Source organism: Arachis duranensis, chromosome 7 (genome assembly GCF_000817695.3).
Source record: "Arachis duranensis cultivar V14167 chromosome 7, aradu.V14167.gnm2.J7QH, whole genome shotgun sequence".
Classification (NCBI taxonomy): domain Eukaryota; kingdom Viridiplantae; phylum Streptophyta; class Magnoliopsida; order Fabales; family Fabaceae; genus Arachis; species Arachis duranensis.
Window position 1 is genome coordinate 16,656,456 of NC_029778.3, and position 11,975 is coordinate 16,668,430.

The window sequence follows — 11,975 nt, forward strand, 5'->3', positions numbered from 1 at the left end:
AATATCATGTAATCAGTTTGACTTGAAATTTTTTTTTTGTGCGTGCTTCATTTCACAATAAATAAACGTTACTTAATTATTTTTCTCTTGTTCGTCAACTTTGATTTAATTAATCACATGAGATAATTAAATAATCTAATTAAATAACACAGTAACCAATAATTTTTGTAATTAATATATTTACAAAAAAATAAAATAAAAATTATTGTTTACTAGGAGCGTTTGTGGGATTTTTTATTTTTATAAATTAAATAAATATAATAATATTAAAATAAATAATTTAAAAAATATTTACCAAAATAAATATATTTCTCTTATTTCGTTTATATTGTAAATGAGATAATTTTACATGTATCTCATTTACACTAGATATAGTGTAAACGAGATATATGTATTTAAAAAAAATTAAAAATAATAAAAAATATTAATAATACTAATAATCTAAATTTTTAGCATGAAATTAGTACATAAAAATGTTAGTAGAAGAGATTAAAATGAATATATTTGATCAATTTTAGTCTATTTTAAATGATAGAGATTGTTGACACGTCTACTTGAAAACCATTAAACTGCCCACTATTAATATGGTTACCTCTTTTCTAACTACTCACTGTTTAAAAATTTAAAATATAATTTAAATACACATAATTTATTTAATGACCTAATTAATACATGTCACTATTCTATTGGTATATAATATGAAATCTTTTTTATTTAAATTATATTTTAAATTTTGATGTACTCTCATATAACAAATAAAATTTATATGCACTCCCTTATAACAAACGAAAAAAATAGGTGAATATAAAAGAAATAAATATATTAATAATGTATAGTTAAAAATATATTTAGAATTGAATAATGGTGTGCGAGTAGCGAGCTAAAGAGTGAGTTAGGTCTACTTTAAATAGGGACTAAGTCTTACCTAAACTCTCCTATTAGTACAACGGCCGCTTTCTCTTGGCTCTTCAATCTAAATCATTAGGGGTCTATAAGATTGATGAAACTCTCTGAAGAGAAAGAATAGGAATGTACTAAATCAACAAACAGGCAGACAAGACTTTAGCGGACGAACAATCAAATATTCCCACTAATCACTTGTACTCCTCTTAGTCCATGATTCAGTCTGTGATCACAGAGCCTGTACTAAATTATCTGATTTTGAAAATATACTTGTAACTACTCATTATCAATAGTGGACAACACATTTATTTTCTTTTATATTCACTCACTCTTTTTATTTTTTGTATGGGAGTACATATAAATTTTATTTATTATATGAGAATACATGAAAATTTAATATATAATTTAAGTAAAAAAAAATTATATTATATACCAATAAAATAGTGACATGCAATAAAGATTTTATATTTATTTAATTTGAAAAAAAAAAATTCCGTCATCCAATCTAAAATGGGAATTTTGCATATAATAGGAAATGATAAAATTTTTCAAAAAATAATTCATTCGGTCTCATCTTTTCATCTATCATCAAACAAAATTCATTTTGTTTCCTTTTAAAAAAAAGAAAAAAGAAATACTGGATAGAATCCTCTCCAGTTTTTTTAACAATTGATAGAATCCAATGTGATCTATCATCTTTGATTTTATGAGTGGGACTAGAAATAAATAAGAGAAAGAGCGCAATAAATGGTTAGATTGAACACTGGATACCATCCAGTTTTTTTGTCACTGAAAAAGATCCACTCCCGATGATTAGATCCATGGCAGAAGCGGCAGAGTTCATTAATGATGAGATACAGACACAAGAACGTTGTCGTCTTTCGCATTAGCACCAAAATCATGATCGTTAAGAAATCCCTTTTAACCGGAAGCTGTCAACGTTACCAATGCCACCGACGCAGATCTGAACACCATCACCTTTTCGATTCCCTCTTTTCTCTCTTCATAACTCCAACCGTCCTTCCATCTTTTGTCGTTGTTGTGAGGTAAAAGACACTAGCACAGAGCCATCCTTCCTGATGTTGTTTTAATCCTTGGAGGGCAGTATTGAAATTATAGATTTTGATGAGGACGAAATTGGAATTTCGATGTTGTTTTTTATGTCCGGACATGAACATGCGAAGTTCTAGTCCCTAAAATGGGGTGATTTCTTTGCCTTTATTTCTAAACTTTTGTCCGTTGCTTGCTATTTCCAGGAACATATTTTTAACTAACATAAATGTAAATTAAATTGGTATTAATTTAAAATAGGAATATAATAATAATAAAAAAGTAAATACTAAATTATACTATATTAATATAGAGGTGCCTTTTTTTTTATTTTGAATCTAAAAAGTTCCCACCTTTCACTGGAGGGTGGCAGAATTGCTTCATTCAGACAGCCCTACACCTTTTCTTGGATTTGAAAAGTCGACGACTCAGACGCAGCTCTTTACTCTTCATTGCAAGCAAAAGCAAACGCCTCTTCCTTCTCCTCCTTGTCACCGGTGAAATTCTTAATTCTTTATTCTTATTTTATTCTCTTTTGTAATTAGTGTTAGAGCCTCCTTTGTTTTGTTCCAACATCATAGTCAGCAATGACCTGTTCATTCAGGGAAAAAAGATTTAAACTTTTTGTGTTTGAAAAATAACTAGTGATTTATATTTTTGTTGAATACATTAGTATCACCAGCAAATGGCAAAGGGTTGCACAAACAACGATTATGAGGAGGCTAGGAAACAAAGGCTAGAAGAAAACAAGAAGCGGTTTGAGGTAATCAGCATCTACTATCACATGGTTTTTAGATTTCTGCATGTTTGGTTTCACTGTTAGGAGAGTTGGTTTCAAAATAAATTTTCCTTTTATCTGAGAGGTAGGTTTCTGTAGTTAGGATTTAGGGTTTAGGGTTTCTGGTTTATTTTTAGATTCTATATGTTTGGTTTCACAGTTAGAAGTGTTGGTTTCGAAAAGAATTTGTTGCTGTATCTGAGAGGTAGGTTTTCAGTATTTAGGGTTTAGGGTTTTGGATTTCTAGTTTGTTTTCAATGTTTCGGTTAGTTTGTCCTCAACCGGTGTTAGTTCAAGCTGGATTTAAAATAAATGGACCTCCATAGGGGTAGATTTTTGAAGGGCAAAGTTGTGAGATTGTGTGAGGATCATGGGGTTGGGGTATGTCTGACGGGGTTGTGAAGTGGTGGTGGATTCCGGGGCTCTGGAGCTCGGATTGGATGCAGGTGCTTGAATCCAATCCAAGTAGGTTGAGGTAAAGAGGTTGAGGTAAATATAAGTTTTCAATTTATTTCTCTAGCCACTCAAAAGTAAATCTAGCTATCAAAACTGCAAACCAAATGGGCTAGATTGTATTTTTTTGTGCAACCGTACTATATGTACATAAAAAATCAGCCACCAATTGAAATACAAAATATATATTACAAATGGGTTAAACTACTAATGTATTTATACACAAATATATAGTGGCTGATTTTTTGAGTGTACATAGCATTTTTGTTTTTCCTATACATGTAGATAAACATGAATCATAACCAAACATAATAATTGCATCATCTAATCCTAGTTGATCCCATTTAGTGGAACAAAACTTGGTTGCTGTTCCTGCATGTCTATCTAGTATGTATTCAAGTATAAAGACTTTGTTGTTCTACGAAATCATTTAGGTTTTTGTCTTATGAAAATGTTGGTTTGTTATGATGTTCTATTTTTGTTTTTTTACTTTTTTTTTTTAAATTTTGTTGTTGCTTCAGTTCATGGATTTATGTGATTTATCTTTGTGTTTGCAAGGATTTGGGAATTTCAACAATTTCAAAGAATTTGTCTGAAATTGCGAGTTCTGTTAAGAAGTCTCCGGTATGCTTATATTTTGATGGTTGTTTATGAAAAGGATTAGCAAATTTTTATCCCTCAACCTCTTCCTTGTCCTTTGCAGTATCGTTCTCCTAAACCGAAATCAAAGAGGGATGTTGTAGTGGAACCAAGGCGATCTTCTCGTGTACGGAACCCAGTTCGTACATACCGTGAAGATGTAAGTAATATAATCTTTCAAATTAGCATAATGTGAATGTGATGCAAAAAAAAAGTAGTTATCAACGATTTAGCTAGGGAATGAACTTTTCTTCAACCAACAATCAGCCAAGAAAATATTAGATGAGTGAAGGAAGATTATGCTTCAAACCATCAACGAAAAATACATTATTAATAAACGTAGAAATTTTTTTTTATCAATTTTTCCAATAGCAATGATTTTGCCCTTTTCATCATTGTCGAATGTCACAAATCCTCCATCATACTTGTTGAATTTGATGAAGAAAGTTGATTTTTCGGTCATATGCCTTGAGCATCCACTATCTAAGTACCACATGCCTTTCTTGTTCTTGGATGTAAGGCAAATCTGCACAAAGCTTTAAGTAATCTTAGGTATCAAAGTTAATTTGGATCCTCTGTTAATCCATTTTCGTTGTCCAAGAGTATTGAAATCATTAACAACTTTGTACACTTTGTTACTAATTTTTCTTTCAGCAACAAAATATTGAGGAGAAGTGTTACCATTTCTTTTACAATTTTGGCAATGATTCCCCTTTGTTGATTTTTGAGAGTGATATGAGGCTTGGCGGTTTTTGGTTTTTAAAGTTGAAAATTCGGTTTTAACAAATTGTTTTTCAAAAACAGCTTCACTTTTATCGACATAACCTAAATCAGATTTTTCAAACAAGGATTTTTGACAAGTTAACAATTTGTCTAAGTTGCTAGAATTTTGAGCGAATTCTGCTAAATCTTGATTCAAATCTCTAATCACTTTATACAACCTCTTATTTTCATCAATGAGATCCAATGAGACATTAATCGTGTGCTTTCTTTTAAATTTCTCAATTTCAAATTTTAAAAATTTATTTTCTTCAATTAAATCCACAACACTTTCGGTTTCTATCAATTTTTCTTTGAGAAAAACATTTTCAGTTTACATTTATCATACTTAACGAAGTTTATTAGCATGAGCAGTTAAATCATCTATGATAATATGTAAATTCTTTTTAGATAAGTCAAAGTAATCTACCTCATCTAGTTGGTCATGTACAATCATAAAACACACTTGAGCTTCTTGTTCAGATTCCTCCTCTTCATCGAAATCATTCTCAAGGTCCTCCTATGAGGCCATCAATACTTTCTTCTTTTCCCTCTTTACCTTGTCCTTCTTTTTGAGTTTAGGACAATCATATTTGTAGTGGCTAACTTTCTTGCAATGATGACAAACGACTTTGCTAAGATCCTTCTTGTAGTCTTTCAAGCTTGAACTTCTATTTTTGCCTTTGCTCAATTTCCTAGCAAAAAATACATATTCGTCATCTGCAAAACTGTTATTGGAATCATCTTCCAATGATTCTATTTTTTATTTTAAAGCCACTCCTTTCTTTTTTGAAGCACGAGTGAAGTGTGTGGTTTCATAGGCTAGTAACTTTCCTTTTAACTCATCATATGTTATCTTATCCAAGTTGTTACTTTTGGCTATGATAGTGCTTTTGGTTTTCCACTCTTTTGTTAAACTCCTAAGTATTTTCCTCACAAGAATTGATTTGGTATGAGTGATTCCCATAGCATTCAAGCTATTGATAATGATTGGGAATCTCTCAAACATTTCATCAATGATTTCTCCTTCCTTCATGGAGAATATTTCATACTCCTTTCGAAACATATCTATCCTTGTCTCTTTCATTTGTTGTGTTCTTTCATGTGTGACTTGGAGTTTATCCCAAATCTCTTTTGTTGTTTTGTATCTTCGCACTTTTCGAAATTCCTCAAAGCTAATGGCACAATATATCATGTTGATAGCCTTGGCATTGAGCTCCACTTTCTTGTCGTCATCATTCCATTCAACTTCTTCTTTTGGAACAACTTCACCTTCAGTATTAGTCTTTGTTGGAACATGCGGTCCATTCATGATTATCTTTCATATGCTGTAGTCCATGGATTGTACAAAGATCCTCATCCTTTTCCTCCATTAGGTGTAGTTTTTGTCATTGAAGAATGATGGTCTGTTATTGGATTGTCCTTTGATAAGAGTGTAACTACCACATTTGCTCCCATGTTGGCCATTTAGATTTTTCCTCCAAGTTATTAGACTAGATGTTTGAGACATTGGCTCTTGATACCAATTATATGTTTTTAATGGTCTAGAGAAGGGTGAGGGTTAAATCTATGATCCATTTTTTTTTTCTTTTGAACTTTAACTCCAAAACAATTTCTGCAACTTTGTTTCTGCTAAATCTGTGATATCGATTATGCAGGAGATAGTTTATTTTTGTCTTATAATGAATAAAATAAAAGCAGAGCAGAGAAGAGAATAGAACATAGACATGTATCCTGGTTCAACCATCTTGTGCAATGTGGCCTACATCAAGTCTCTACTACAATTATGGTAGAATTTTCACTATCTTTATTGAAGATAACAAACACCAATTCCCTAGGATTCTTCCTAATCGTATTTGGGATGACCCAAGCTTCTAACCAAGTTTGTTTTGGCTAGGTTCACTCCTTAGACTCTCAGCACTAAGTGCTCACCCAGCTTAGCAAGAAAAAACTTTTCAGGCTCATGACACAAAACAGAAATACATCAAAAGAGTTTGACATAATAATGGTTTTTCTCTCCAAGTTAACTCTCTTTGTCTTTTCTCTCAAATGAATTTTCATATTTCTCTCAAATTGTCTTTTTGTGATGAGAAATCAAAGAAAGATAAACTGAGAAAGTAAGATATTCAATATAACCTCATGAAGGAGAAGAATATGATAGCTTGAAAGCTATGAAAAAACCAGATTTAAGCCTTTCTCTATTTGTCTTCCATCTTGGTGGAATGCTCCTTTTGGTGTAGTTGTATTGCTTCCAAAACTTCAAGCTTTGAATGAAAGAGATGCTATGAAAACTACTTTGGTTCACTCTCCTTATTTCAATTTCTGGTTAATTACTCCATTTGTATAAGGATAATGCCTCCAAAACTTGAGCTTGTGTAGAGTCAACCTTTGAACATTGGTACAACTGAGCTTTTCTTCTTCTCCTAAGAAATCAGAGCAGAAAATCAGAGTAGAGTATGCGCCGAGGTGCAGAGGAGATGGACAGCAGTAACAGGGTCAATGTCATGATGCTTTCAAAGTGCTTGCAAGATCAACACCCTTAATTTTAAGCTTTGACCTCTAGTTTAATCCTTTACCCTTTATTTTGATCAGAGGAAACTGAACCCTTTCTCTTTCTTCTTTCCCGAATTTGTGCATCATCTTCAAAGTAGCTATTTTGTATGCACAAGAATGGTAACACAACTGCTACACTTTATTTCTGAATAAATTCAGATTTTGATTTAACTTTGCCTTCGTTTTTGACTTTTACCTCCTTTCCTCTTTGATGCTAAATAATAGTGAACCACTTTTTCTTTGATTTTGGTTTTACCTGAATTGATGAAGCTCCAGCTGCAACAGCAAGCTTGTCTCTTCATTAAACCAATGGGCTGGGCTTGGTTGGTGATATATGATGGCATTATTGATCCATATACCCGCCTCATTTGTTCTTGTCTAAGTAACAACAGCATAGGCAAATTATTTTTCTTATTGGGCTGCTCACGCCAACATGGGCCTGCACTATGAACACACGCATCAAGCAATTCTTTTGGACTCTCTCAACCCAGCCAAATATATGTTTGTTATTACCAAAATAAAGTTTATTGTTTCCTAAACTCAACAGTATTGAATGGAAATTCTTTCTTGTTTTGCTTGACTTGATATCATAGAATCTTTGCTTCTTGATACCATTCTGTTTTGGTAGGATAGGCCACAATGAATGCTGATATATTCTTCAAATATGTGGTGTGTTTGCTGCTGAATTGTAGGTCTTGTATATGCTTTCCAATTTGGATATCATTATGACCTCCAACACTTAGAATAGAAAGTAAGAGCACAAGCATATTGACTAATTTCATAGGCTCGTCAAATGTTTGTCATCATCAAAGTTAGTTATTCCATGAATTTAACACTTCCAATCTTATTTTTTTAGACCTTATCTTCTAAATGAATTTTGAATCTCCACAAAGTTTAATAAAAGTCCTTTATCTTCAATCTTCATGAGATAATTGATCTAAATCTTCCACCATTCAAAATAAATTGAATTACATATGAAATTATCCAAAGTAAATGAGAATAGATATCGATTCAAAATTTAACTTGAAAAAAAAAATATTTTAACTAATTTTTTATGATTTTCCTATACTTTAGACTAAATCATTATATTATTAGGCAACATTATACATTAATTGGGGTATATTTTATGATGAGTAATGCAAGCATCACAAACTACCCAGTTTACATGAGTTAATAAAAAGGAGAGTTGAAATTCTCATTTTAGTTCAATGAGATGTAGAACATCTATATCTTTATGAGTCAAAGAAGGTTGAGTGTTGCTTATCACTTCTTACATAATGAAATTGAATAGAGGTAGAATGAGTCCTCTGTTTCAGTTTCAATCTTATCCCTTTATTGTTTATTTGCACCTTTTTTTTCACATAATTGAATATTGAATTAACACCCTTGTCGCATTAGAAAGATTCGAACATGTGGTGTGGGTAACGTAAGATCCAAACCTAGAAGGATTTAGCATAATAGAAAAAATTGTTAAAATAAGTGTTTATTTTATTTGGTCCATATTGAGGCGCACATTCAAAAATTTAAATATACATTAATAGGTTGCCTGATGTAATTATGTAATATTGATGAAGTCTCACATATAATAAAACATTGTTTGTACACAAAAAGTAACATGAAGCAAACTACTCTAATTTGCTCCTGTTAACGGCTGTAATTAAACTTAAGTTAATGTAACTACTTAACTAATTACTCTGATTAATGTTAAAAAATTTAGTTTTGATGATTTATACTGCAAAGAGAAATTATATCAACATGTAATTATGTATTGTTACATCAATTGAAATGTATAACTAACAAACTTAATAACAAGATATGACAGTGAAGAATTCAAGTTTGGCTCGTTTGATTTATTTCTAGTTAGCATCTTATTACATTCAGATTCAGTATCATTGACTTGATTTCCATTGTTTTAGTCTAGAAGAAATTTGTTGACTACATACGTTTCTTTCACTTGCAGGTTGACATAGAACTTCCAACTTTTCGGAAGAGGTCAAGGTCAAGTTCATCATGGGGAAGGTGGTTAATTTCCTACGTTACAACTTTTCCGTATTACTACCGAAATCTTTATAACAAGGTTATGGTACTCGCAGTTATATTGCAAGGCCACTAGATGAAATCAAGGAAGCTACAGATGAACAAAGAGCTCGAGCTTTGGAGGCTGCGGAGAAACTCCAAAGCAATTTGCAGTCTGAGAATCCATCATTTATTAAGTCGATGGTCCGGTCTCATGTTTATAGCTGCTTTTGGTTGGTAGGTTGCAGTTAAGATGATTTATTTATGGCTTGCACATGCTTAAACTATGCTTGTCATTTGTGATTTGTTCAAGTGGTGTTTTTTCTCTGTTCTATTTTCAGTTTCTATGTTTTCATTATTAAACATTAATTGGGGAACTAGATATACAAATGCTGTTTTTCTTTATATTCACTTTGAACACTCACTTTGATAACGATTTGGATGAGGATCATACACAACAAAGGAGAAGATTCATTTAGTTTAAGGAAATAATAGTCGAAACTATTAAAACATCTTAGTTAATTAATAAACGTAACATCTCTGGCAGGGTCTTCCTTTGAGATTTTGTGCAAAACATCTCCCCAAAACTGTATGTAACATGATTTTAGAGGATGAAACTGGTAAAGAATTTGAGGCTGTTTTCATTGGCAATAGAAGTGGACTTAGTGGTGGCTGGAGAGGATTTGCATTGGAGCATAAGTTGGATGATGGTGATGCACTTGTTTTTGAATTGACTGAAAAAACAAGGTTTAAGGTAATTTGTGTTTACTAATTCTCTTGTAACACTTCATGACTATTATGATTGTTAGATTTTCCCTGTCATCATTGAAGGATAAAAATGATCTGGCAAGTTTACTCAAATATGCTCAATTGTTTTTTATGGATAACTGTGGATTGGTTACGGGGTAAAACTGGGGAATATCTTCCCATGGGTAAAAGATTCTCTAAAGCGAGGAGATCTGTAACGTAATAAAGTAATGAGTTAATCACTATTAAATTTGTAACTTTTGACATGTATGAGCCCCACAACCTTGATTTAAGAGTGATTAGACTTATTTTCTTGTTTAACAACTTTTTCACTTTAGAGGAGTTTGATTCCTTTCCATGTATGGGCTTTATGTGTAGTTCATCCATGGAAAAATTATCCCGATTTTCACTGCAACCAAACATGCCTAGCTTTGTCTTTTGTGCTAGTTTTCAGTCCTTTGTTTATTTTGTAGTTGAAATGACTAATTAATTTGTTGGCATAAAAAAATATTAATCAAATGAATTTTACTCCAGGATATGATAAGAGCTGATATTTGATTTTTTTTTTAATAATATACTACCCTAACACAGTGTTGCTGCAGATTTATAGAATTAAAGCATTTCCAGATTCAGCTGAAGAATATGAAAAACAGATTTTGAAGGAAGAAGGAAACAAACGTGCAAAGAAAGCACCGAAAGCTAATAGCAACTCCGAATCAGAATTCAACAAGACAAAAAACCCAAAAAAGGCCATTGCAGATAAAACTAATGAAGTAGAGAGTTCTAAGGATAACCTGCCAGAAAGTAACATTGATACTGAAGTTAAACCACAGGAGGTGAAGCTAAGTTATAGAACTAGGTTTACTCGGAAGAAAGTGCAAGATAAATCTAAAGGGGGAACACAAGTTGAAAATGGAGAATCAAAGGAGGCCATGAAGCCTAAATCTCAAGGAAACAAGACAAAAAAGTCAAAAGAAAGTGTTGATCATAAAATCGATAACTCGGACAATACTCAACAGGTTCTTTCCAAAAATAACCCTGTCGGACCAAAAGGTGCGAGCCTAAGCAATGAAGATGGGATTGTTCAGGATGGTGGACCAGTTGAAGAAAAAAGCAAAAGTGTTTCAAAACCTAGAAAAATGCGAGCTCCAAAGCTTTTCAGAAAGAGAGTATAGTCCTTGAGCCAGTGAGTAGTTAGCTAAATTGTGTTTGTGATATATTATAATATATTTAAGACATGTTTGAATTAGATTAGGAGTATGGAATTGAACTATATATTATGTTGGCAAGTATCACTTTCATATGTAGTAGTGAATTGGTGGATTTGTCTAATTATGATATATAAATTGTTATATCTAAGCACATCATTTTCCCTTGCATGGTTTTTAGGTTGAGTTTGTTTATATGTACAGAATATTAAAATAGAGACAGAGATAAAAAATCATGTTTGATATAGACACAAACATTGTGTTTTGAGACATTAAATTAGTATAGTGTCTTTTTTGACAGAAATGATATAGACAGTAATACATATAATATTTGTACAAACTACAAAATTGATAGATTAATAGCCACTCCTCTGTTAATTTATCTTACAAAAAAAGAATGAACAAAAACAATGTATTAAAAGTATTATATATGCATGAGTTCAATTTACACGGTAACTTTTTATCTTGGCTTGATGGTTGGAATATCTCCACTAATAAGATCACTGCCAGAAATTTCTACGGATGCAAAAGGGATGGATGATGAAGGTTGTGAACTGAATAATGTTCCTGAATCACTGCTAACATATTCAGCTACTTTGCCATTAGACTCAGGAATCATGGACCAAATGTTTTCAAGCTCTCTAACCACTTCTGCCATCTTAGGCCTATCGTCTGGCACGTCTTCGCAACACTTTAGAGCCAATGTCAAAAATGGTTGCACACATTCTGAAGGACAAGGCCCCAAGCGTTCATCCATAACTGCAACTAGACCGCCGGATTGGTAATCCGAAGTAACCTGAAAATAAATTCAAAAATAAAAAGAAAATCAAATTCCAAAGTGACTGAATAGTATACATTATACAAGTAAT

At 32.1% G+C, this 11,975-nt stretch overlaps 2 protein-coding genes across 4 annotated transcripts in view; one reads left to right on the forward strand and one right to left on the reverse strand.

Moving 5' to 3' along the window:
• The first annotated feature begins 1,748 nt into the window (after nucleotides 1-1,748).
• LOC107458051 (B3 domain-containing protein Os05g0481400) lies at nucleotides 1,749-11,257 on the forward strand. Of its 3 annotated transcripts, XM_016076250.3 has the most exons (9): nucleotides 1,749-1,949; nucleotides 2,327-2,450; nucleotides 2,627-2,716; nucleotides 3,743-3,808; nucleotides 3,888-3,983; nucleotides 9,096-9,154; nucleotides 9,229-9,388; nucleotides 9,699-9,905; nucleotides 10,501-11,257. In XM_016076250.3, the coding sequence occupies exons 3-9, from the start codon at nucleotides 2,639-2,641 to the stop codon at nucleotides 11,071-11,073; spliced, it is 1,239 nt and encodes a 412-aa protein (XP_015931736.1). In that variant the 5' UTR covers nucleotides 1,749-1,949; nucleotides 2,327-2,450; nucleotides 2,627-2,638; the 3' UTR covers nucleotides 11,074-11,257. The 3 variants fall into 3 exon arrangements, with proteins under 3 accessions (XP_015931736.1, XP_052107910.1, XP_052107911.1); XM_052251950.1 differs by lacking the exon at nucleotides 1,749-1,949 and having other exon boundaries at nucleotides 2,300-2,450; XM_052251951.1 differs by lacking the exon at nucleotides 1,749-1,949 and having other exon boundaries at nucleotides 2,300-2,450; nucleotides 2,636-2,716.
• A 75-nt stretch (nucleotides 11,258-11,332) lies between these two features.
• LOC107458086 (probable LRR receptor-like serine/threonine-protein kinase At1g06840) overlaps nucleotides 11,333-11,975 on the reverse strand; it is a 7,414-nt gene continuing 6,771 nt past the window's right edge. The window contains exon 21 of the mRNA XM_052251949.1: nucleotides 11,333-11,901. Within this exon, the coding sequence (XP_052107909.1) occupies nucleotides 11,567-11,901 (335 nt within the window). The 3' untranslated portion in view covers nucleotides 11,333-11,566. The remainder of the gene's footprint in view (nucleotides 11,902-11,975) is intronic.